Source organism: Lathamus discolor, chromosome 10 (assembly GCF_037157495.1).
Source record: "Lathamus discolor isolate bLatDis1 chromosome 10, bLatDis1.hap1, whole genome shotgun sequence".
NCBI lineage: Eukaryota > Metazoa > Chordata > Aves > Psittaciformes > Psittacidae > Lathamus > Lathamus discolor.
Window position 1 is genome coordinate 20,985,755 of NC_088893.1, and position 25,801 is coordinate 21,011,555.

Below are 25,801 nucleotides of genomic sequence, written 5' to 3' on the forward strand. Positions count from 1 at the left end.
TCCCGCAGGGCAGAGCCTGCAGCCCTGGCCCCGCCTGGCCGGGGTCCGTCACAGCCGCCTGCTCCTCCCAGTGCCCTGCAGCGTTCAGCGCAGGAGCTGCCCGGCCTCTGGCCCTCGGGGGCTGGGCAGCGCCAGAGCCGAGACGCGGCGCGCACGGCAGCGAGCAGCTTCCAGCCAGTCCGGAGCTCAGGCGGGCAATAAGGGAGGGTCGGTGTTGGAGCCAGCGGCTTTGCTGGGGGCACTGGAAACCTGTTTGATGGCTGCGTCCTGCCGGATCCCAGGGCTTTGTTATTAGTCTCTGCAATTGCCTTACATTTGCTGCTCTGGGTAAGGGCTGTCCCTAAGGCATGAGCATAGACAGCGCACCAGAGTACAGAGTTGAAGGGCTTGAGTTTCCTGCTCCTGCTAGGCTCTCATGGCTCAAATGCGAGTGATTTTCCTGTGTCTGAGGCAGCTGAGGAACGCGGGCAATGTACGGCGTTGGGGTCCACGCTATGGCTGTTGTTCGTTTAGTGATGGCTGTGGAGCTCAATTAATTTCTGCATTCTACAAGAATGGTACAGGATAAGGGCAGAAGTACACAAACAGTTATTGTTAATTTGGGTATGATAAGAAGCAGGGAGGGTGCTGCATCTCAGTTAGGACTCTGAACTAGAAGCACTGCTGGGCCTAGACAGGCCCTCTGGTTTTGTCTGTGCTGAAGCTGTTTTCTTTGCCAGCCATTATCACGTAGGTAAATCTGGAGATAACAAATGTCACAGGATAGGCTGACAGCATGGATTAGGGTTAGGGATCTGGAATAAAAGAGTTGATGGGGTCACCTGCTTGATTACTGATTGCTTTAGTTCTTGTGTCCTAGGGTTCACAGATGTGCTAGAGCTAATATCAGGGTCCACTTTTGTGGGATCTGTAGATGTCAGTGTAGCATTTGTTGTACAACTGACTGGGAAAGAACCAGGCAGAAAGTAGCAGGAGTAATAAGGTTTTATGTATTCCAAGGCCAGGCATCAATAAGATAGGATCCTATTGGGATTAATATTATAGTCAATGGCAAGGTTGGCTTTTGGATTTTGTCCCTCCTTTGGCTGGTGCTGCCTCTCAGAAATGGTAAGTGTCAGTCTATAATTAGGGAGTCTGTAATCCATAGATTAGTGGCTCCATGCTCTGAAGTCTCCATCTGTTGTACACACTGAAATCATTATATCTCCAGTCTCAGTCCTCCTTCAGGCTTCTAAAATGGTTTCCACAGGATTTTCTTTGTTGTGCAAAGCAGCTTGTTCATGGCTGTCACTTGGTGGTCAGGCATTAGGGCAGACATTGCACAATGGCCTCTTGTCAGTGTGGCACAAGCTGTGGGATGCTCCTCTGTCCAAGCAGGACCGGGGCTTTGGAATGTATTTTTCTGCCATGTTCAGACTCAGCCCCCCTCGACACAGAGCAGATGGCACATTGCCAGTTATTAGGGCTTTTACTATGTTTAGAAATCTCTCAAACAATGGAAAACTACTGCCAGCCAAATGGGCTGCAGAGACAACACAGGAGCCTTTTAAAATGCAGTCAAACTTCTTTCCACACAAGCCATGAGTGCTGCCCATGCCTGCCCCTGACAGACGCACAGCTCAGCCCTGTTCAATGATTAAACACTGGACAAAACGGACAGGCCTCACTCAAGGGCTGCCTAAACAACTGCAGCCTGATTCTGGCTACCATCGTACATCATTCCGTGCATGCACAGGAAAGGGCGAAATCAGACCTAAGATATGCTGACACCTGGGCTTACCATTCTGAGTTGTATCAGTTCAGGATGCTGGTTTCATTGCATTGGCTCTTCGTTCCTTCAGCAAAGATCTCCAGGCTTACACCAGCAGCAGCCCAGGCTGGGCGCTTACACTGCAGCTTTCCTGTGCCCCTCCTGATGCAGGTGCCGTAAGCAGCACCCTGCCTGAAATAAAGCGATCATTTTATCACTGATTTTCAAGAGTAGCGTGGCAGCCCCGGTCTCCTCGCCTGACAGCTGCGTGGTGCACAGCAACAGCCTCTTCGCCCCTTGTCCCATAGAGGGGACATGGCCGCACTCCACTGCCTTACCGAGGAAAGCTCTGCAAAGCCTGACCCAGCCGTGCTGCCACCGCCACACAACAGCAGGAGGCTGCTCACAGACATGCTGCGGGAAGCAGGGTCCGCAGAATGTCTGCAGCACCCATGCCCAGCCTCCATCCTGCTGGGGTTTCAGATGAAAAAGCCCAGTGAAGCAGAGCTGCCCTTCTCAGGCAAGTGCGACACTCACGTGGGCTCTGTGGCACTGAGCTCCTTTCTGGCCCTCGGACACCACTGACGAGTTTCAGCTGCAAGCGCAGGGGTCCATCTGAAATGCTCACAGGTGAATCAATCATTACCCAGAGCAGCTGCCAGAAAGAGGTAGTGATGAGGATCTTTGCCTCAGGGTCAGCACAGTCCACAACCAGGTGAGTGACTGGGACCCCTTGTGTGTGAGCAGTGACACAAGCACAGCCCCTTCTGTCCCGCTGCACCCTGCCCATTCACCAGTGACACTGCACAGGAGGCCTGCAGAAGCAGTGGGCAGAACACCTCCACCACGGGCAAACAGCGTCCAGCGGTGCCCTGTGGACAACCCAGGACGCTCCTGTCCTAGAGCAGGGCTGAAGCAGCACAGCCGGGACACCCACAGCCAATCTGCCGCGCGTGCTCCTGATCCTGCCCATGCCCCTTGAGCATCACCCACCTCGGGACACCTGCGGCACCCCAGCCCTGCCCATGACAACTTCACTCCCACACCACACAAGCTCACTCCAAGGGGCCTGTAGCACACATGTATTTAACATCTGTACCTGCTCCCTTTGACTCAAGGCCGAATTAGTGGGGTTTAATATTAAACGCCCCTCTCATGGTTTCTGGGCAAAGGCCGTGAGGCGCTCGGCTCAAGTCCCCTGCTTCCCTCGGTGCCGGAACGCCCGTTCGGGTGGACGTGAGCGCCTCTGAACGCGCGCCCAGCGGCGACCCGGACCGAACGCGAGCTCCGCGCTCCGGGACGCGCTCGACGCGGCTGAAGCCTTTAACGGCGACCGAACGGCGGCGGGCGGCGCTGCCCCCTGGCGGCCGGCGGCGGCACCCCTGGAGCGGGGAGCAGACCCCGCCCCTGCAGCGCAAGCCCCGCCCACAACGGGTCCCGGCCGCGCGGGGCTCCTCCGCGGCGCGGGTGGCTCGGCCCCGGTTGCGTTCCCGCTGCGGCCCCGGGCGGGCGCGGCCGCTCTGCAGAGCCCGGGGTGGAGCCGCGGAGTTCGCCCCCGCGCCGCTGCGGTGATGGCGGGCGGCAGAGCCCGCAGCGCCCCCGGTCGGGGGCCGCCCGGAGCGTCCCCGCTGTCGCGGCGGGGCAGCGCCTGCCGCGCCCTGTGCCGCTCGCCCCGAGCCAGGGCGCCAGCTCCGAGCCCACTCCCCTCTCCCCCCGCCGCACACCCCGAGCACCCACCGAGCGCCCGCTGTCGGGTGTGGCGGCCCCGCCCCGCGGCCCCGCCCCGCTCCCGCCGGTGCCCGGGCGCCCCGCACAGAGGAGGCGGACACCGGGAGCTCCGGGAAGGTGGTGGGATTTTGTTTTGTAAAAACGCTGCTGTTTTATTCTTTGTACAAACTAAAACACCAGAGGTCATTGAATCCTATATTAAATACATAAATTAAAAAATAACCATTCATAAAACTTTACATACAATGAGGATTCTCTTCTACACGTTAATACATATAGTACAGATACATGTCCAGTGTTTATCAACGGGTCATTCTGCCAAGTCATTTACAATTCTGTTCTGAACAGACACCAAAAAAATTGGGGACAAAAAGTACATAAAAAACACCTGGGTGCTGATGGGAGGGAAAGGAAAAACGCTTGGAATCGCCAGGAGCTGCGTGGCTGTTCCTGAGCCCTGCCCAAGGGAGCAGGAGAGCCTGGCCTGCCCAGGAAGCTTCGGGGGCAGAGGGATGAGGGCAGGGAGCTGGCAAATGAGGAACACCTACAAAAAAGTCTCCATGGTTGTCCTGGCACATCAGTAACAGAGGATGGAACTGGGAGCCAGGCTGGTCACAATGCAAGAAGCCTCCAGTGACCCGCAGTGCCTAAATCCATCTCACCTCACTGGGCTCTCATCTGGAATGCTTAAAGTTGAAACAAGAGTCTTCAAAATCTCCTTAGTCAATGGAGAAAAAGCAGCAACTCAGATTTTGGTCAAGCTGACTTGTGCTACATGGCTCCTGTGACCGCATGGATAGCCTGGAGTACTCCTGCCACAGGCCAGGATGGATGGATGGGGGCGGGGGGAGGAATCCAGGGCTCTGTTTGCTGTCCTCAAAAGCTGCAATAAATTGGTTTTCATTTTGTTCGTTGGTCTGGGGAGGGTTGACTGCAGTGAGCGGTTTCAGGGAGGATTCTCAATACTTTGCCTCAGTGAGTTTCAGGAGCAGCAGAAAGCCCTGGATAAAGGGCTTCAGGACAGCAAAGGGGTGAGATCTCAGAAAAGCAGATCCAAAACTAGTTGCCCATGAGCTGTAAAACTAAACCACTAGGAGTGCACCAGTTGTAGCAGCTAAACGAGTCTAGATTCAGTTCCCCATACCTAGATTGGAAGTACACTTCCATAAGCTATATCAACGATTTACTATATACAATAGGGAATAAATGCATATGTATGTATATATATGTACATATACATATATATTGTATATAGATACATGTATATATATACACAAAACCATCAAACTCATTTTGACCTAGCTGATAGCAGAAGGTTTGTATTAGTCATATCAGCAAGTGTGTTTTAGGCATGGCTTATGTTACGCTGCAAGCAGAGTGAAGCAGCTGCAAGGCTCTCTGGCAGAACCACTCAATCGTTTACAAGTTTGCAGACCAGGATAAGCTGTGGACTGATACCACTCCCAGCCACCCGGAGCCCTTGGAACATAGCACCTGCAGGTGCACGTGTGCAGAAGAGTAAAGGAGAGGAAATCAGGCAAAAAAAAAGATAAATGAAGATGTGCACAGCACAGTTCGGAGGGCCTAACTGATGAAGCTTGCTGCAAGATCAATCTGTGTGTCCAGAAACACGGGATTTCTATCTGCCAGGACCCTTGCCCATGACTGCCTGAAACAAAGTTTTCTAATCCTCCTTTTGTTTTGTTCTTTTTTAACCAAGCAGAGGTGGAAGCTTTTGCTCTGTCAGAAAACAGGCGCTGCTCATTCTACAGGAAGAGCTCAATGGTTTAATTGCCAGCTCTAATGCTAGGGCAAAGAACTTCCACAGCCTGTTTCACCTTGAGGGACACAGCAGCCAACTAGAACAACAGACTGCAACAGCGGAAAATAAACAGTGAGAGGTGCTAGAGGGAATAACCAGAGAGGAAACTCCCGTTTGTAGCTAATAAGATGTTGTGAAGTTGCTCAGTGATCTAAAGGTGTCACGTGTGTGGATGAGACTCCCAAAGGGGCTGACTCCAGAACTTCAGGACTGAACTGCTAGCAGCACTCCTGGAAAGCACATGTGGGTTTGGGACAACTTTAACCACAGAGTCTTCTGGGGGAAAGAGTTTGAACAAAGAGCATGCAACATACCTATATTCATTTAACATACCTGCCTAAAAGCCTGTCTTAAAAAAATGAACCAACCACATACAGCTGGTGCAGAATCCAGTAAACCCCTCGGCTCAAACAGACGCCTTAAGGAAGATGTGGTCATTCTGTAATTTAAATTAATTTTCAGGAGCAGGAAAAACTCACTTGCTAAATAGCTTCTAATGTTTGATGGAAGGCTTAACGCAATCTCAGGGCATGCAAGAAATGAGGAGGGTAAGAGTATTTGTGGAGAAATGGAGCCCAGCATTGCAATCCAGTTGGGTGAATGGATATTAATGAATAAAAGCTATTCTGGCCAAAAAATACCTGCAAGGAGCAGGCACCCCTCGATACTAGAGGAACTTCATCTCTGCTGTGGCTGAGGAACTGCTTCTGACCTGCTGAAGTTGCTGTGGCAAGTTACTTCACTGCTTTGTGCCTCAGTTGCTTCATCTGTAAAAATAAACAAGCAAACAAAGCACTTTTAAAGCTTCTGGTGTGTGCGTAAAGTGTTGGTACACTTGAGGCCTATTCTGAAGGTTTAAGTAATGCGCAGGCTATATTCTGGCCCTCAGTTTTCTATTTTGTAATACAGACATCCATTTCTCTCAGTGAAAAAAGTAAGGCTCCATCGTGGAAGACAATTTAAAAAGGAGCCTTGCCACAGGAACCCAAAGTCTAAGCAGGTACAACTCCATTTCCAGGGTGATGGAAACAGTGGCACAGAGAAGTGCCCTGTTCAGCACTTCCCGTTCAGCACAGCAGTGCTCATGGGGCGCAGGACCTCACCATGCCGGCTGCATGTGTGATGACAGCACGGACCTGTGAGACCCTGGGGAGACACCAGGACTGGGCTCCAAGCTTTGTGGTTAGAAGAGGAAGTAATGCTTTGAAATGCAAACTACTCATAGTGATCCTTAGCTGTGGAAAAATCTATAAAGACTAGCGATTCTTCTGACTTCCAATAAGATGTGTTCACAGAGCTTGTCCCCAGTTTTGATCTATGTGTCACTGATCAGGAAGCCAGCTAACAAAATCAGTTTGACAAGCTAAACCAAAACATTTGTTCCAAGCTGGGACAACACAGTTGGAAGCTGCTGCGTTGTGGCTTGTACCACATGGACAAGGGAGTTGGCTTTTCCCTCCTCCGCCCTCCAACATTTCTTTTCTTTCTCAGAAGCTACTCTGCAGGTCCAATCCAGTGATTCTCAGTGTATTATTCAAATAGTAAAACCAAGTACAGCCATTATTATCTCAATGGCAGTCTCTAAATAGAGTATGAAAAGTGTCTGACAACAGACAGGCTGTTCTTCATGGAGGGAGAGTGAAGAGAGATAAGGCTAGAACTCCATCAGAAATCCTCCTTATGTCAGACACTCTCTTCTTCCCTTCCTTTGCTGAGTAGGGTGGTGCTCTTTTATGGTCTCAAGCACGAACTGTGGTGCCCTGTCCTGCCCATCCTGTGTGTTAAATCACACTGCATTTTTCCTTTCTTCCCCCACATCGCAGCCGTCATTTGTTCCTGAGGTTAAAACCAAAGAGAGGAGGAGTCCCTACAATGAGAAAGCCAGACAGTTCACACTGAGCGCTTTGTTGTCAGCATCTCTCCATGGCTCATGTTTCTTCTGCCCTGTCAACTTTTGATCTGTTCGTGGTATGACGGTATCACATTGAAATGATTGCCCTGCACAGCAGGGATAGGTTTTTCTGTTGTAACTTTGGTTCCATGCCCAAGACACACTGACTTGATCAGCTGAAAGTGGTTCCTTCCCGTTAAGTTCTTCCTAAGTGATGTAGGTTCACAGTTTATTTTTCTTCCCCTTTTCCGATTTCAACATGTAGAATTTCATTAGATGCAGCATATATCATAGCTTCAGACAGGAACTGTCAAGTAACAAATCTTGAGTGATGGCTTTAAAATACAAGGTGGTTGCAGTCTTGGCTACAGGTTGTTCAATGTTATACTTTTTAAAATAGGTGTAAACAATGTTCTCTTCATCAGGGGGTGGAAGCATTTGCCTTTATAAGGACTGAGCTGTGGTCGGGCACTCTGAAAATAAAATAAATAACATCTGTATCAGATAAGCGAGAAGTTCCTCCACCTCCCCACCCTTGACAAGATGCAGCTATCAGTCAAAGCTGAAAAGGTCTGTTCTTACAGTTATCAGCATTAAACTGTTTCTGTTTGTTCATATGAAAGGCGTTTGTGAAAATTCTGGGTATTTCGCCAAGCCTGTCCATTTAACCCTAACCCTCTCGTCCATAAAAAATCCCATGGGCATCTTCAGATGAATATTTATGCACCAGTTTCAGTAACTCTTGAACCAAAGCTGCCTAAAATTTACCAGTGAAAGGAGACATGACAGTGGGTGATATGCTTGTGGTGCCAGGGCAGCCCCAGAACCTTGGCTACTGCAGTAGTGAGGCAAGCAGAGACTGCTCCAAGGAAGCCTTCCCTACATATGGAAAAGAATTATGGTTCTCAGGTTTGAAACCAGGGGAAAAAGGCCATATTTTTTCTGTATTCTCTCAGCATTCAAGCCTACATGGTAAAAATCACAGAGTGAATTCAAATTCACATGAATGAGGGGCAAATACTGAATAGAAAAACAATTCCATACCCATATGTGTGGAAAATATAGGTGAAAACTTTATGTACAGAAAATCCTGAACCTCTCATTGCCCCAGTTTTTCTCATTTGCTTCAAAAGGATTTTATCATAGCTGTGATATAAACTAAAAGAAGGACAACAGTATAGGCAATTGCAAACACTCATGCAGACAGGTGCTTGCAAATGTCACTGTCAGTTCCTGTGAGTTTTCAAGATGCACCTTAAATCCAAGTTTGTTTGGTTTTAATCACAGAGCTATAGAATGGGTTTGGGCTGGAAGGGACCTTAAAGCGCCTCCAGCTCCAACCCCTGCCACAGGCAGGGACCCCTTCCACTGGAGCAGCTTGCTCCAAGCCCCATCCAGCCTGGCCTTGAACACTGCCACGGATGGGGCAGCCTATTTTCTTTGTTTTTCTGACTCTCCCTTTAGGCTGGCAGCTTGTTCTGGACTCATGATTCTGTGTTACAGGAAAAGACACAGTCAGATAGATTCACTTGTTACTGTGGCTCCTTAAGACTAGCCTATACCGTTTTAGACTTTCTGATCTTTTTCCCCACAGTGAATAAGCAAGAAGCTGTAAAATCAAATTTTCACCAGTCATGGCCACTCAGAGCATTTCACAGAGGCTGTGCTGTGTTATGGTTTCCAGAAACCCTGCAGCAGGAACATTAGTAAGTATGCAGTCTTAACTTAGTCCATTTAATGTCCACTGGGTCAAGGCAGTATGTTTCAAATAGCAGCAGCTACATAATGGCATTGGCCATTGTTAACAAGTGTGCTGGATAGTGCTGGTCTGACTGCAACTCCCTGTGGCAATTCAGAAGTGTGATGACTCTCCATTGTGAACTATCGCAAACTGACAACAACTTGCTGAATTCTCTGACTCCAGACATACACAAAGGCCCACAGAGATGTGATCCTCAGCTCTGTGCAAGAAGCACCATCTTGGAGGAAATAAAGAAAATAGTCTTACCTTTCCAAGAGGCACATTGACATCAAGGCCAAAGAATAAAGGCAAGAGAGAAGAACAAGAATAGAAATAGAAACTGCAGAAGAAAAAGAAGATTGTGTAAGAACTAAAGGTCATGGCATTGTAAGTGTCAGAATTACTTCTGCACTCTCTAGGACAACTAGAGTGACTACGCATTCGGAAAGCACTATTTCCCTAGTTACTTCTTTAGGTTCCATACCACCTCCCAGGTTTGGAAAACTGATCCTATTAATTTTTGTGATCAGTTAGAATTGGCAACATATTGAAAGCCTGAGATAAAACTGTCACTATGAACCACGATGGGCTGACTTAAGTCAATGAAGCTAGATATCAGAAATAGTATGGGTAGTATTTTTAAGTGTATTAAAAAACTGCCATCAATCCATGCTGGAAATAGCCTGGGAATATCTATATGCATATATATACATACATACACACACATAATATCAAGCCCTAAGCATTAAATGTTTAATAATAATTTTTTGATGTCTCATTTTAATAATGAATGTGTTATCTTCAGAGATGTGAATTTTTGTGAGTTGAAAATTGACACTAAAATGTCTCCTATTCAAGGTCTCCATTTGACCATGGCAGAAGTTCTGCTTCGCTTTTTTATTTTCAACACAGATTATCATGTTATTTTTCCGAGTTACATATATTAGAAAGACAGACACTGAGTCCTTATATCAGAAAAATATTGGTAGAAAAGCAGAAAGAATTATGTGTATCAAGTTTTGCACTATGCCCACTTGTTTCACTTTCGGAACATACATATAAACTGAAAGGCCTTGCTAGCACTGCTGCCATTATACAAGTAGAGCCATAATTTCATATTCTGTTTCACACATGGTTGTTGATATTTATTAATAAAAGTACACCATCAAGGCCACCACTGGAGATGCATTTTACACCAGTCTGGCATTTCTAGAACAGACATTCTTGGTAGCAGCACACTCTGCTATAACCTTTTTTTCAGCAGCCCTATCTAACCTAGCTACAAGTAGAAAAATGTGTCAATGTGACAGAGTTGGCCTTATTCATTAAAAAAAAAAAAAGCAGTGCGTATTTTGACAAGAGTGTGTGTGTATATATATTACATATAAAGAATGTGCATATACAGTTCTTTGGCAGTTCAGTTTAAGGACATGATTCTAGTGCTATATTTATGTCACATAATAATTACAAGCTTCAGTAAAAAGGACAGCATCAGAACCTGAGTTCTGTAGTCCCACCAGATAAGAATCATTTTCACTTGGTTTCATTCAGTCCTTCCTGCTTGCTAGCCTCACCTTGCCTTTGATGGAAGCATTGCCTGTCTACCAACACAGCATTTAACAGCCAAGTAAAGGCTTCCTTGTTTGCCTTTATCATTCACCATAATTAAAAGTGCTTGGCACATATTTCCTAAAATGAAATGTTGCAGAAGGGACTCTAAGATTATAGTCTGGGTATACAAACTGAAAAGAAAGCATAGTAGAACAGCACCAAGAGATCCAGCTGATTCAGCATAACAGAAAGCTTGTGTAATTCACAAGAACTAGGTCAGCATGTTCCAAAAGGTTGCTCAGTGTGCTTCAGAAGCGTAACAGAACTAACCTTTTCCTCCAGATCCTTAATTTGTCTCTTCTGGATGTCAGTTTTATCTTCTAAATCTCGGATCCTCTGAAAATCAGAAAAGAAAGCATCTAGACTGAATTCTCTGTAAGTCTGCTCCGCTGAAGAAATAATTTAACCTTCTGAGTGCCAAGAGCCTGGAAATTAACAAATGCATTTCTCTGGCAGAGTTAATCTTGTCAAGTACCATGACCCCATCCACCAACCCTGCCCAACCATGTCTTTACCATGTGTACAGCTGCTCAAAATATGCTACTGCATATATGTGACTGTATCCTCAAACGCTGGAAATTAATATCAGCTAAAAAAACTAGATGCCAGGCTCCCTCATGACCTGGAGCTTGCCTAAATTTCACCTCAGGTGATGTTCTTACACAGCGAATCTGAGTAGATACACATGTACATGGTTCCTTTTTCTTACCTGATGAGCCTGCTGAAGCAGCTCCATCCTCTCCTGAAGAATTTGGCAATCATATTCTCTGCTTTTCCTCAGCATCTGACGTCTTAGCTTTTCTACTGCTGTCCTCAGCTCTTCCTGCTGTTTTTCAGTCAGTAGTTCCCCAAACTTTATCACTGTTTCTTGCTGCAAAGCATTGTACAAGGTGGCTTCAAGCTCCTGGATCCTCTGGTTGATGCAATACCAAAAGCCAATTAGAGATGAAACATTGTTTAAAACACAGTGGGAATTGGGGACTTGGTGGCAGATTCAGGCACCTGCATGAGAGGTGGGCTCTGTGCTCAAGTGTGCAAAAATGTGGAAAACAGAACTCAAAATGGTTCAGCATTTTGACAACAAGATATGAACTTTTATTTTTAAAATATTTTCATATAATTTTCACTGAAATCCTTAACTTTTACACTTTTTTTTTTTTTTAAGCAGTTACAGAGATATTAGGAGTCGGATTTTTCGTACCTATAAGGATGAATATATCCCCAGTTCTAAAATTCTGACCCCGTGTGCTAAAAAACAGGAGGAAAGACTGAAGGCCACTGTCAGATTACTTTGGTCTTAATGCTGCTAATCAAGGAGCCATTCTCATTCCAGATCTGAGTTCCAGTTGGCTGCACTGACTCCAGCTGGACAAGCTGACATTAATGAGCAATATTTGCCTTTAACTGACAAAAACGTTTCAGACTTCAGGAGATCTGCCTTTCTGTGACAAGAAAAAGGCAGATGTCGTGGTGACTGTGCAGACTGCACAGCAGAGCATTAGAAGAATGGGAAAAATAAAAAATAAAAATAAAAAAATGCTAGGAAAAAAGCAAAAAACTCTCTTCCTGATCCAGCAGGAGTCTGTGTCCTTTCACAGTGCTGGCCAATATGTGCTGTAGAATTCCCTTTGTACATACCATGTATGCTTGGTCAAGAGCCTGCTTCCTGTAGTCCAATTCTTCCTCCAAATAACCTTTTATTTTGCAAAATTGCTCCTACAATGAAGGATCATGTAGACAGAAAAATTAATGAGTTACTCCAAATATTTTGAGAATTTTTATACAATCAACTACAATTATGTGACTCAGGCAGGATTAGAGACTAGTCGTCAAATGACACTGCAGAGTTATTAATATCTGAGCTAGAAAAGTCGGAAGGGAAAACAGCTGTGGGCCGCTTTTGTATGATAATACATCTGATCTACATGGAACATCATCTCTTTGTTAACTTTCAGTGATATTGCTTTGCATTTCAGTAATGTAATTTTGGGGTTTCTGTACAATTTTTCTAAAGATACGTACAAGATACAATTTTTTCTAAAGATATGGACAACTCCTTTTGTGCTTTCTGTTATTCTAGAAGAAGTGTGAAAGTGTAATAAACTAAACAGGCATATTTATGTTCACATTATCTGGGGGAAGCTGCTCTGCTTTAACTTCTCAGCCTACCTTAAGCTGAATTGACTCAAGTATAGACAAACCACAGGAACAGAATGTAAACCACTACAGCTATCCAACTCTTGTAGTTATGCTTGTTTGTCTTGTAGGTTAACTAGAATAAGAACAGAGTAAGGTACTAACTTTACTGGTGCTGTAGCAACTTCAGTTCAGCTGTGAATGTTTTACCTTTAGGATGGTATAGGCTTAAAATTTAATGACAGAAAACAGTGGAATAATTCATTACTTTCCCACATACTGGTGTTTAATGGAACGTGATACAACAGCTGGCGCTTAGACTGTGAATCTTATGAGACAAAGGGTGCAGTCATTTTCATCTCTGAAAAATCACTGAGAAACCTTCCAGCCCTTTGTACTTTTAAACAGTCATCCACATGGAAATAGAAAGTTTTCAGACCTTCACTACTTCTGTTTCTGTTATTCTGCTGTTGCATGTGAACCAGACCAGTAACAACTTCATGAATTCATTTAGAGGAATACTGCATACCTAATTTGCCAAAAGACCTTTTTAGTCCTCTTTTTGCATACCATGTGAATGTGACACACAGTGCCTTGCTCCTAAAAGGTGTACTGGGGAAAGTTTGCTTACCATATCACTTTCCAGTTCCATCATCTTCTGATGCAGAGCAGCTTCAGCTCCCTCAATTTGCTGGATCCACTGGAGGAAAGACAATGAGAGCTGTAGCCTGCTGTGTTTTCTAGGCACATGGGCAGTGGCAAGTAGGACACTTACAGTATCTTGTTAGTCTATTCTTAGTAACCTATTGCTAGTTTAGGCCCATCCTGAGGCTGTTCTTGTGTGACAGGGGCAGCCACAGTGTCTGTAGGCAGCCCTTGACAGAGAAGCAGCAACAGGATCATCATTACCAGATTGCTGGAAGATGGAAAAGCACACTTCCTTGGATGGACAAGAAACCTGTTTCATCCCACGGATAAGGGCCCACGACAGGGCTTTAGCACGTTATAGAATCATAGAATGGTTAAGGTGGAAAGGACCTTAAGATCATCCAGTTCCAACCCCCCTGCCATGGGCAGGGACACCTCACACTAGACCGTGTCACCCAAGGCTCTGTCCAACCTGGCCTTGAACACTGCCAGGGATGGAGCATTCACCACTTCTCCGGGCACCCTGTGCCAGTGCCTCTTCAAAACTATCTTAAAAATAACTTAGCTGGGTAGATGGCCATTCTCTTTACAGAGAAGGAATTGTTGACTAGAATCCCTGGAAGCTGTCATGTTGACAAAATGGTGTGCTGCATTTGTTCCAGAGAAATCAATTTTAACCAATCCTCAGTTTCTTTTTCATTTCCAAAACAAGGAACTTAGGCACATACTTACAGTGGCAATTTTGTATACAGATCCCTACAGAAGCTTTGGAAATGTCAGGACTAGAGATCCCATGCTATAACTAATTGCAGCTTCAATGTCTGATGGTTTCTCATTCAGTTTACATTTGCAAGTTTCATTAGACATTCTTTTTTATTTGCATTTGTTGTGACTTCACAGCTTGGGCCAGCTGAGTTTGGTGGCTTTGCTGCTTTAGCAGGTGTTTGGGACTGTGCTGGCACAGTTTACTTCATCTGGGGAATCACTTCCGACACTAGAAAGTTTGACAATATTGACAACAACAGAGCAGAAAATTTCCAGTGTTATATGAGGCCTCAGATGACAAATGAGAAAAGCAAGCACACAGTTTACCTTTTCTGCCAAGGACAACACAGTGGAAGCCTGAATTATGGCCACTTGTTCTTCATTTCTCAAATTCTGAGTAGGGAAAGAGAGGGAATAAGAAAATTGGCAGCAGTTCCCTTTATTAATAAAGATAATCTAGGTGATACATTAGGTCTACAGTTTTCAGGGGATCCCTCTAGTACTGGGTATCCCATAAAACCATCGGTCTGTTAACATATTAAAAAGAAGACTGCTTTTGCCTATCTGCATGATATGGACTAACTATATGTTTTTGTTCCATTGCATCTTAAGAGAAATATAAACTAAAATTAGACCCATTTGTCTTTCCTCCTGCTAGTTTTACAACGCTAAATTTCCAATAACACTTTTGTAAAGATAATGCTGATTTACACCAGCACATGAACAGACAATCATGATCCTTCATTTTTATTTCTTATTCACTTTCTTAAAACATACCTAAGGTTGGCCAGAGGTACAAGATGCTCTCTTACACAGATGACTAAAGCAGACAGCAATGCCCACTTAGAAAACCATAAGGGATTTGATAACTCTTGCCTATTTATGAAACTGTGTGCAGAGGAATCCTAGTCCTGATGAGGAGTGGTTGGCTCAAACTGCCAAACGAATTCATGTGCTTTCCTGAATGACTGGACTTCAGTCAGGCCCAGTTCCAAGTATCAGTGGCCTTTGTACAGTCTCCCAGTCTGCTAAACCAGATGTTGCAGCTGCTACTTCATTACTAGGTCTCTGACTTTTGAAATCTCACAAAGCCATAACTTATGGAAATAATAACTCCTTAAATTAATTGTTCTGATGCTGCATAATTTAACAAGTATTTTAGAAAGGAGTAATGATAATTATAGATCTCAATTATGCTCCTGTACAAAATGCAGCTTGTAAAAGGAAAATATCTCTGACTTTAACTTACCCCATTATCACCTAGGATGTCTAACTGCTTTATGAGGTCTGGGATGCTGACATCCTGCAAAAAAAGAATAAGGTAAAGGCACAGAGCACACATTTTATCACAGCTGTGGTATTCAGCCCTCCTACAATCCATGTTTAAATCAACCATTTTGTTTTATCCCATGGAAACGCATCACACACTGATTTCAATTACCTCTGAGCCAGGTCTTGTCATTATGGTGAAAATTATGAGTCCAATTCAACTGTGTCAGTCATCACACACTCATTGTAGACTGAGTTTCAATGTTTAAAATTTACTGGAGTTATTGGCAGACATCAATATAATGGGTTATATGGGCACCACTCCTGTAATGAGAAGTGCTGCCTTACAAAACTGACCTACCTTAACTCCTTCCTTCATGCAGTAGATCTGTAGAGCACTCACACCATCGGAGAATGGGTGAATCTGGAGATTAAACGGTGGGGACCGTCTCTCTCTTTCCTGAAAACAAATTGAAAAGATGACAGAGAACGTATTAGAATGAAGGAGATGGACGCAGAACTCATTAAATGCCATAGCTACTACATCATGCTTTGCAAAGCCAAGCTCTTCATTTTACAAGTCAAAGATAGAAACATTTAGACCTAGCCTGAAAAACAGGGTGCCAAGTGGGATGGGATCCTGAACCCAGGATAATTCTCTTACAGGAGATTATTGATTGATTAATTATATCAATTAGCAAACTGGCTGGGGAAAGGCTGTCACCTGCTAAGACTCAAGTGACTCGCCTAGTGAGGTACTGAACAACTATATACTGTTGTGAAAACTGCCTTTAGAAACAGGTATTTGACATAAGACTACTAGGATACTCCAATTACACATCTGCTTGTCCTGGTATGCTGTGTGTTCTAGTATCCGTGGAAAGCAGTAAGTTCAAACAAGTTGATCAAATCAGCTATTTATACATCCTCATTGCACAAAATCCACAAATATTTGTCCTGTCTTAAAGGACCAAAGACAAAAATAAGATTGGAAGATGTTATTTCTCATCCCTTTCAAGTATTCAGGCAAGCACAGCAGTGAAAATCAAATTTCAAATATATTCTTGGTTTATGTAATTCACTTGGTCATTCCCATTCCATGTCATGGAACACAGCTGTCAGGTAAAACTAGGAAAGATCTATAAATAAGGGACAAATCTGTCCCAGCACTGAATCATGAGAGCCAGGAAAGGCCCTGTGTTACCTTCAAGCTTTGAATGGCAAGTATGTGAGGCTTTGAACAGCAACTGCAAAGAGCAACAGAGAAATAAACCAGCTCATACTGGAGAAAAAGCAGGTGGAAGTTTTTGTCTATTAGCACTCCTATAACAAGGGGCAGACCAGGAAGAAGGAGATCAAGGTCTAACGCAGTCCTCTGGCCACCTGCAGAGGCTTCTGTAGCTCCGCCATTAATCTCCAGTGTCACCTGAGGGGCCTTTCTTACCTAATGCAGGTCATGAGGAGAGCTGCTCAACAAGGAAAGTGTCCAGAGCCTGCAGTGACCGTGCTCACAAGTGGGCAGACAGGCACTGCTGTGCCATCGTGTGAGAACCTACAGCCTCTAGACACAAATTAGGAGAACTCTAGGCCAAGCACTGTGTGCCCATAGGCTTTTCTCACATGCCAGCATTGGCAAGAATGACGATAAAGGCTATAGGAGCAAGACCCCATTCACCTGTATAAAACCTCTCTTATCCCCACCACAGTGGCAGGGAACTGAGGTACAGAGAGATCAGATCTAAGTGTGCCTCAGGAGTCAATAGCACAGAGGCCATTGCACACCCTTGTCCAGGGAGGCTGTGTCCCCTGGGCACCCTGCTCTGCGCGCCCGCTGCGCCCAGGTCTCACAGCAGGGCAGCAGCTCCAGCAGCACCGGGGATCCACAGATCCTCCCGCAGAGCTGGAGGAGCTCCCTGCAGGCTGCCGCGGGCCTGGCTTCAGCCCTCTTCCCCATGGCATCTACAGGCACGCTGCTCCTCTGCAGTGAAGTGCTCTAACCACAGGGAACACATCGGTGTGGGGAGGACAGGCCCCGGCGCCTCTCACAGCCAAGTTCCCACAGTGGAAAGGCTTCAAAATTCTCTGGGTCAGAGGGGACAAGGTACAACCCTTTTACCCCCATGACAACAGCCCTGGGTCTGACACTTTCTCTTACAACTGCTTATGCAATTTCAGCGATCATTGCTGAACTGAACTTCAGACAGTTCCCCTCCTTCAAGCAAAGGCTAGAGGTGCACTTCTCCTCACAGCAGCACTCTCAATGAAACTTGAACTCGTCTCATCACCCTTGCTGAAAGAAGGGAAAAGAACAAAGCCAGTGTCATTTACAGATCAGCAGTAAGATTTTCACAGGGGGAAGTGGGGACCCTGAAGAAGGAACTGCACCTGCATCTCTGACTTCTCAGAGCAACACTCTTCAGGTATTAGAGAGGAAAGCACACTCAGCATTTCTTTCCCCTCCAAGACCTGCTCAGGTTCACGAAAACAAAAACAAAACAAAAAAGAGCCCCCAAACCAACCAACCAACCAACAACTCCACACAAACCCCTGGGTACCTACTCACGGGAGAGATCTTAGCTGTGAACCAGGATACAGCCCTGACCAAAGCACGTGAGGATGGGGTTTAAGACTTGCTTATGTAGTTAATTCAAATGTAATTAATTTCTGCTCATTTCAGTAGACTCCAGGCCAGCAATAAAAACAAAGAGATTGCTCCAAAGTGCTAGAAAAGCCGTATCTGCAAGTGTGGTAACTAAGAGCCACACTGACGTTAATCAGCTAAGCTTATCCATGCACACTGGGCACCTCACTCAGAGAGATTTCCAAGATATTACAGCTGGCATGCTTCAGCTCACAATTAAAAATGCTGGGCCTGATTTGTTACTCTGCTGTATCACTATGATGCTTGTGTAAACACTTGGCTAAAATTGGTGTCCAGTGCAAGTGCAGTAGTTTAATTTGCTACCAGCTCTACTGTAATGAGCTTATCCATCACCTCCAGCTCAAGGTTGCGGAACTCCAGCAGCTCATTCTGGTCTCTGGCATCCTGAAGCTCCTGTTGCAGGCGGTTGTTTTCTCCTTCCAGTTTCTCTATCTAATAGAAACATGTAAGTTCAGGATCTGTGTGACTGTTACAAGAAACATTGAACATTTGGTGAGTGGTAGCTGAGGTAGCATAGGCAGTGCAAAATCCAAACTCTAGATATGATTCACTACTTGCTGGTTTACCTTAGTGAATCTTTAGTTTACAGGTGAACTTCTGCTCATCAACTTCCTAAACATCATAAAATGCTTAGGCCAGAGATTTTCCTAAAAGGATCTAATCCTAGTGAAGATCAGCAGGGAAGTTAACACTACAGAGGTGTCAGGTTAGCTATCAGATTAATCTGCATCAGCTGTTAAACACACTGCTCTCACTGCAAAACACTAGAATAGATTGTTTGGGGAGGGATGTGGAGACATCATTATTGAGGGGCTATGGGAAGATGCTGGATAAATATCTGTCAGAAATGACACAGAAACAGTTACACCTGCCTTGGAGAACTCGGGCTAGATAGACATTCCCAGTGTGTAGCACCTGAAGCGCAGATGGCATGCAGGGAGAGCTGTCTCTGTGGAGGCAGCCACCTGAGCAGCCATCCCACCCCATGCAAGTGCTCATGTGAACTGCACAGAAAGCATCTCCACACAAGGAGTTCTGTTAGCAGATGAACTTAAATACCACCCATTCACCAACTGTCTATAGCTTGCTTGTTGTGGACAAATCCACCACTAGCTCCTCAGCCTGCTCTCTTTTGCAAGTCTCCAACTAGTGCCAGAACACGTATTTTGCAATCAGGTTGCCTGAGTAAGGCCTTAGACAAAAGCTAGGGAGCATGCTAAGACCCAGGTCAAATGTGCCCCCATGGGTCAGTTTGTTTGGATGGGGAAGAACAGCACAGGGCTGGAAGATTATTGGGGGGGGTTATGGAAGAGGATGAACACAAGCAAAGAAATCTCATCTGGGGAGGTGAAAGACAGCAGGAGACCTGGTGCTGGGAGCTCTGGCCTCTTGCTGATGGCAGTCATATGTATTGCCACTGCTGTTACTCTTGGTGATACGTGAGTAATGTTGAGGTCCTTCATATCCATATATTCTATTATTATAAATATATACATACAAATACACACACACACACACAAACAATATTCCTAAATGCACCAAGGGACTGAGCCATACAAGTTCCATTAGACTTAGGATGACTTTAAGCCCTTAAAAATATAGGCGACGCACAAGGACTACGCCTATGAAAGGGCCCTGGTGTTAGACGGTGACTGCAGTTTTACTGCTGTTTCACACCAGAAGCTAAGCTCAAAACATCCTGCCAGGACAGTAGCAGACTCTTTAGTGCAATGCTACTGGAACACAAACGTCTGCACCACCGATTCAAAAACTGAATAGAGCTTCCAGCCCTCAGGCTGATGCGTACCAGCAGAGTTGGTGCATCAGCAACTGCCAGCCATGAGAGTGCCTAGGTAAAGCTGGAGAGGGCTCATCTTTCTGTATGTCAACCTGTCCATATTAATCCATGCTGTTCTGTCCTTATACTACACATATAAGCACCACACTGCATGTCCAAAAAGTGTATTGAAGGATCCAGATTACCTTTCAAGGTGAACACACAAAAGTTGGGAACATACCTTGTCTAAGAGCTCTTGGTTTCTTTTAATGAAAAGCTGTTTGTCCTCCACCCAGTGCGAGTCCTGTTGGATGAAGCAGTACTATCACAAAATAATCAAACTCCATGAGGTTGGGCATGTTTACTTTAAATTGGAGCCACAATATTCAGGCTTTAAAATCCTAGAGGAACGAACGGCCATTTACAGAACAACATATTGATCTATCAAGCTGTACTAAGGCTTTTGAACTCATTAGCCCTGTTTACTGGACAGCAACATTACATCTCATGCAAATCTACTGAAATTGTGCCAGGTATTTTGTAAGCAGAGCAGGTAAGATCCGAAGTAGGAAAAGAAAATACACACACGAAGTTCTTACCTGCCCTTTCTGTGCTAAAGTTTTCTCCAGATCTTCTATTTTAGCTTTATACCTCTGGACTTCAGCTTGGAGCTGCTCCTGAGCCTGTTGAAGTCAGGCACAGCATTAAATAATACAAAACCAGCAATGTGACTGGTATTAAAAGGAAACCAAACACAGCAGGGTCTCGATTCATGCTGTTGCTTCCACTGACTGAGTAACTGTTACAGAGATTCTAGCTCAGCAGTGTTTTGTGCCACCCCACAGCTTGAGGCACAGATGACACAAAGAAACAGTAGCAGATCATCAGCTCCTCTCCCCACACAAGCCTGTTACTACTGTGTATTGCATTACAGTAGTGAAACGCAAGCTTAGGTATTTGGGGTGACAGACTCTGCTCAAAGACCCTTGTAAGGGGCAGTCCCTGAACTGAAGAAAAGCGCTTAGTAGGATAGGAGCAGGACAAAGGTAATGGAAAGAAACAAACGTAGCTGCCTGAGGGAGCTTCAAGAGCCAACTCACCAACATGCTGAACAGCTTGATGCCATCTCACAGCTGACACTGCTTTTAGCAGGATTTTGGGATGCAGACCACCTGAGGTCTGAATGATTCTATGATTTTATTAGAGGGACAACATTTTTAGGCTTGGAAGATTTACAGTAGTCTGCATCACATTCAAATTTGAATGTGATTTGCATTTCTTTGTTAGAAACATTCAGGTAACTATTTGAAAGCTCACAGTTAGCCGGAAAACCCAACCCCTTCACGCCTGGGCAAACTGCAGAATTGCCTGTTTTGGCATGCCAGCTGAACTGCGGTTTTCAGGTTCAGGTGGAGGACAGTCCCAGGTAAACTGAATCATTGTGTCCATTCTTAACAGTCACTCTCCTCAAGTGTACTCAATAAATGAGTGAAATGGACAACTGCCAGTTGTATGGATGTTGTATGTATGTCCTGACAGGAATCAAATGCTTTTACCCTCAGATACTGACCTTGGCTTCTCTTTCAGCATCTATGATGCCTCCCGTCTGCTCCTGCAATAGTGCGTACGCTCTCTGCAGGGCCTGGTATTCCTTTGTCAGCTGTCGAAACCGCAGCTCTGATTCTTCCGCTGCTAAACCCTGAAGGATAAGAAAGGACACGTTTAAGCACCAGACAATAGAGCACTACTAAAGCAAAGAATGCAAGTGTGATTTGTTAAGCACAACAGTTGGTTTACAAGTCTTGACTCAAATAGCTTTTTTTGGTGAGTTTATTGTAACATGAAGTAATAATGTGGAATTTACACAGAATTTACATCTTTAAGCTAAAAGAAATGCGATAAGTTTATTTTCTTGAAGGGAAAGAGGAAAAAAAATCATGTCAGATTTCAATGAAGTCATACTGTAGATTCTATGGACTAGATTTTGAAAGAACCTCTCAGCATTTTAGTGTATCAGTAAACAAAATTGAGGGAAAACTTAATGAAGAACTTAGCACTCAGTACACACTATAAAAACTTGAGTGTTTTGAGAGCCCAGCCACTTTTGGAATTCAAAATCTCCTGAAGATCTCTCCTTGCCTATGGAAAGAGCCAACTCTTACCTCATCTAGATCATCATCTGGGGTTGCTGGTGTTCTGTCTGTTCTATATGAGGCCACAGAGGATGTTTCAGAGTCCATGGAATCATCATCATACCCAAAAACTGTATCCACCACATGTCTCTAAAGGAGGGAAAACATGATTTCTGAATCTGCTTGGAAACAGGTAGCATGAGTTTCTGATGGGTGAAAAGGTCAGTCCAAAATCACATCACTGGTTACTTAAAGGCAAGACATAAAAAAGAGTGATGGGCTACCCCTGCAACTACCATCTCCAAACCAACCCAAAAAGAACCATATGGAAGATTAGGTCTTGCACTGGTGGAGAATGAGTTTGCTGAGTCATTTTTTATGAGCTGAGGATCTGGCTCAGTCTAAAACTTGGAAAACATAATGGAAGCAGCACCATGCTAAAGGAAAAGTCTCTGCTCTTGCAGGGAGGCATGAGAATTGTTTGTTAACATGAAAGCTGTTCAGAAGACATCTGTCAACATGCAGACTGGTGGGCAAAGACACCACCACAACAGCATGGAAATGCATGTAGAATAGGGAACCCTCCTTATTCTCTCAAACTGCTGATATTTTTAATCTCAGAGCTTTTCTCACTGATACTGCTGTTGGAGGAAATGAAAGCTATGCTAATACAAACTAGCATGAAGTAACTTTAATCTCACACATCTTTCCAGTCCCACAGTAACTCAGTTACAATCTCATGTTGTAAGAGATTGCTCACGCTACACACTTTGGTTAAATGTCTGACACCTCACTACCTTCTATCTCAGTAACAGAATTAAATCAAATGAAAACTGTATGTCCTATGAAGGTATAACTGCTTGGCCCTGCTGGCTTAGCTCCAGGGCACAGATTTCAGCATTTAAATACTTGGTTTATGAATAATTCTGCAGACAAACTGATCAATGGGCACTTAAGATGCACTTCTGCTCTGCAGCATTTTTCACTTTTGCTTACAGGTTGCAGCCTTCTAAACCTGGAATTTTAATCATACAAAAACCATGTACCAATAACCTTTTGCATATATTATCATTTTATGTTGTTCATTATTTTTTGTTGTTCATTATTGTAGAAGACAATAACCATTTTCTCCCATGCTATAATCTCTGGCTTTGAAATACTGTTGACTGATTAAAATATTTTGTAGTCCTTGTCTGCCAGTTATGTCTGATGTGTCTTGCTTCAAAACCCACAGAGAAAGTGTTATGACACTGAAATTCTCTTGTGTGTAGGATAGTCTTGCATTACTTTCACAGCACGTGGCTGACATACCCAGGGATGTGCTTGAGGGACAAATTGCAACTAAGTTCTGTTTCCTACTGTCCTGGGTTCAGCAGTAGCAGTCATTTTTCTTCTTCTTAGTAGCTGGTGCAGCGCTGTGTTTTGACTTTTGGCCTGGGAACAGGGCTGATAACATAAATGTTTTGGTCTGACCAAGGACCTTCTGAGCCTCATGCTCTTCCAGGGACGAGGGAAAGTCAGGCAGAAGCAGAGACAGGACACCTGACCCAAACTAGCCAAAGAGGTATTCCATACCACAGCACGTCATGCCCAGGATGTAATGGGGAGTTACCCGGAAGGGCTAGGGACTGCAGGGTTGGAGGAGGTATGGGTCAGTGCTTGGTCAGGTGGGGCTGGGCGAGTTATCGGTTGGCTGGTGCTGAGGTGTTGTATTCTTTCCTCTTGTTATTTCCTTTATCATTATTATAATTGGTGGTAGCAGCAGTGGTTTGTGTTATACCTTAGTTACTAAACTGTTCTTATCTCAGCCCATGGGAGTTGCATTCTTTTCGATTCTCCTCTCCGTCCCTCTGGGAGTAGAGGGAGGGAAAGAAGTTGGGGAGTGAGTGGACGAGCTGTGTGGCTGGGTTTGAACCACGACACCTACACAGCATTTCCATTTTCTGAAGGTAGGACATGGCTGTTACAAAGTCATGCTTCACATCTAGTTTATAAAGGAACTATTTGAAACGCTACTGACTACTCAGCACCAGCTTTGGACCTGACCCAATTCAGGGTAATACATGGAGTAGCCATAGGCCTGTGGAACTGAGCAGGAGAGAATGGCACTCAATTTAAAAACTTCCACTTGAAGAATAAAGATGCACAAGGATTTTGCTTTAGCCCATATGTGCTATGAAAAATAGATAGCAGAAGATAGATGGGAGGGCCTCTGGAAATGTAAATACACCACAGCATAATAGACATTGAGATCAGTATTTATAGAAACCAGACAGAAAGAAGATTATTACTGTTTCAGAGGAAGTGAGGGAAAGCCCCATTTTACTGGAAATAAAATAACTACATACCCTTAACTGAATTTCAAAGTGGAGTTAAAAAGCTCTCCCAAAGTGTAAGGTGTTTAGAAACCTGATCACTAAAGCAGATTGTTATAATCCACAAAGCTTTCTTTAATCAGATTGTTGAAGTGTGTTTCCTACAGAGCCTACTAGTATTTTTATAAACCAAAAAACGTTTTCCTCTTACCTTAATTGGCTTTGAGCTTCTTTTATGCTTTCTGCGACGAATGAGTTTCTCCCTGTCCTGGAAAATAAAAGTAAAAAGTTACTCTCATCTTGTTTGCAGCTTTAGAAGGCCAAATCTACAGAGGAAATAAATCACTGGGCTTTCACCAACTCTCTGTTCATACATTCAAACAGCAATCTGATTCCAGGTGGGAGGATTCATATTCAAATCTCTATGCATGTCAGCTGAAAACCACTTGAGGAAGATGGGATATCTGCAGAAAGCCCCTTGTTGTGCAGTTGCCTTGACAGGATGTTGAATGACAGGCACTGATGGATTTCCTGTTAAAATCACTGGGAAGTCTGTTGCAGGGGTCTGGTTTGGGCTTTGTGTGAGAGGCTGTCCACCTTCCCTGCAAAGGAGATGCTGCCTGTTTCAAAGCTGTTACATGATGGTGGTGTTGATCTCACCCCTCCTAGCAATGACCTCTTAGAAGAGGCAACAGCTTGTTCTGGAGTCTCTTTCTCTTTACCCTCAACATCATAATACAAAGTCAGCTGAAAAAGGTATTGTCAGTATTAAATGACAAAAGAATGAGTGAACCACCATCTAGCAGCACACGCTTTTCCAGCACATGGTATCGCACTGTGCACCTGCCTCCTGTTACAGAAACTTTTGAATGGTAGCTTAGTCACAGCAGTAAAACAAAACAGCCTTGTGAACATGTAGGCATCTTCCCAAGCTCCACAGTTCTTAGTCTGTGTTCATTTCTAGAGCTCAGTTCTCACACACAAGTTATACTTTTGAGTTGAAGGGGCTGATGCCCCAATAGAAATTCAGTTAAACTGCTCCCTTGCACACCTACATCTAAAAATCTGCAGGTATTAAAAGTAAGATATTAACCCTTGGATTTCTAGTTATAAGAAGAAATACTATCAGTGGTGAACTGTACATAGCAATTGTTCCTAATTTCCTGGTGCTCTGGACGTACCCTCGTTAGCTCATCAATTATGTTCTGTTGTTCTATGACCTGAAGCTTTAAGAATTCAGTTTCTTGTTCCTCATTAGCCTGATCCAGGTCATTGAGAGATCTTAATTTCTTTAGAGGAGGATGTGATGTAATTTTTTCTCTCTGTGGTAGGAAGAGAAACAGATAAAGTAAGATCCTGCAATTAAAAGACCACCTTCAGCTAAAAATTCGACATTTAAGCTGTACAGCCTTTAAATATTCCTCAGAAACACCATTTTTATAACTTTATACCTGCCAGAACTTCTTAACAATAGAGCAGCTCAGGAAGGTTCAGTTCTTCAACCAGAAAAACAAAGTTTTACCTATTTACTTATTGTGTGGCAAGATATCCTCT

General features: G+C 44.5%; 1 protein-coding gene and 1 long non-coding RNA gene across 7 annotated transcripts in view; both read right to left on the bottom strand.

Moving 5' to 3' along the window:
* Nucleotides 1–373: 373 nt before the first annotated feature.
* Nucleotides 374–2,365, bottom strand: LOC136019912 (uncharacterized). Of its 2 annotated transcripts, none has more exons than XR_010615114.1 (2): nucleotides 2,288–2,365; nucleotides 374–1,942 (listed from the first exon to the last, which is right to left on the bottom strand). It is a non-coding gene; the product is annotated as an uncharacterized LOC136019912 (long non-coding RNA). The 2 variants fall into 2 exon arrangements; XR_010615113.1 differs by lacking the exon at nucleotides 2,288–2,365 and adding an exon at nucleotides 2,089–2,149.
* A 1,239-nt stretch (nucleotides 2,366–3,604) lies between these two features.
* Nucleotides 3,605–25,801, bottom strand: part of JAKMIP2 (janus kinase and microtubule interacting protein 2) — a 49,464-nt gene continuing 27,267 nt past the window's right edge. For 2 of the 5 annotated variants that reach the window (XM_065690536.1, XM_065690537.1), the window contains exons 7-21: nucleotides 25,429–25,569; nucleotides 24,459–24,515; nucleotides 21,963–22,082; nucleotides 21,371–21,499; nucleotides 20,400–20,483; nucleotides 20,042–20,104; nucleotides 18,357–18,455; nucleotides 15,723–15,821; nucleotides 15,342–15,395; nucleotides 14,420–14,485; nucleotides 13,311–13,379; nucleotides 12,182–12,259; nucleotides 11,253–11,456; nucleotides 10,814–10,879; nucleotides 3,605–7,664 (exon numbers count right to left, since the gene is read on the bottom strand). In XM_065690536.1, the coding sequence (XP_065546608.1) occupies nucleotides 7,557–7,664; nucleotides 10,814–10,879; nucleotides 11,253–11,456; nucleotides 12,182–12,259; nucleotides 13,311–13,379; nucleotides 14,420–14,485; nucleotides 15,342–15,395; nucleotides 15,723–15,821; nucleotides 18,357–18,455; nucleotides 20,042–20,104; nucleotides 20,400–20,483; nucleotides 21,371–21,499; nucleotides 21,963–22,082; nucleotides 24,459–24,515; nucleotides 25,429–25,569 (1,437 nt within the window). In that variant the 3' untranslated portion in view covers nucleotides 3,605–7,556. Of the gene's footprint in view, nucleotides 7,665–9,199; nucleotides 9,273–10,813; nucleotides 10,880–11,252; nucleotides 11,457–12,181; nucleotides 12,260–13,310; nucleotides 13,380–14,419; nucleotides 14,486–15,341; nucleotides 15,396–15,722; nucleotides 15,822–17,568; nucleotides 17,652–18,356; nucleotides 18,456–20,041; nucleotides 20,105–20,399; nucleotides 20,484–21,370; nucleotides 21,500–21,962; nucleotides 22,083–24,458; nucleotides 24,516–25,428; nucleotides 25,570–25,801 lie in introns of those variants that run through there. The other 3 variants (XM_065690538.1, XM_065690540.1, XM_065690541.1) reach the window with 3 other exon arrangements.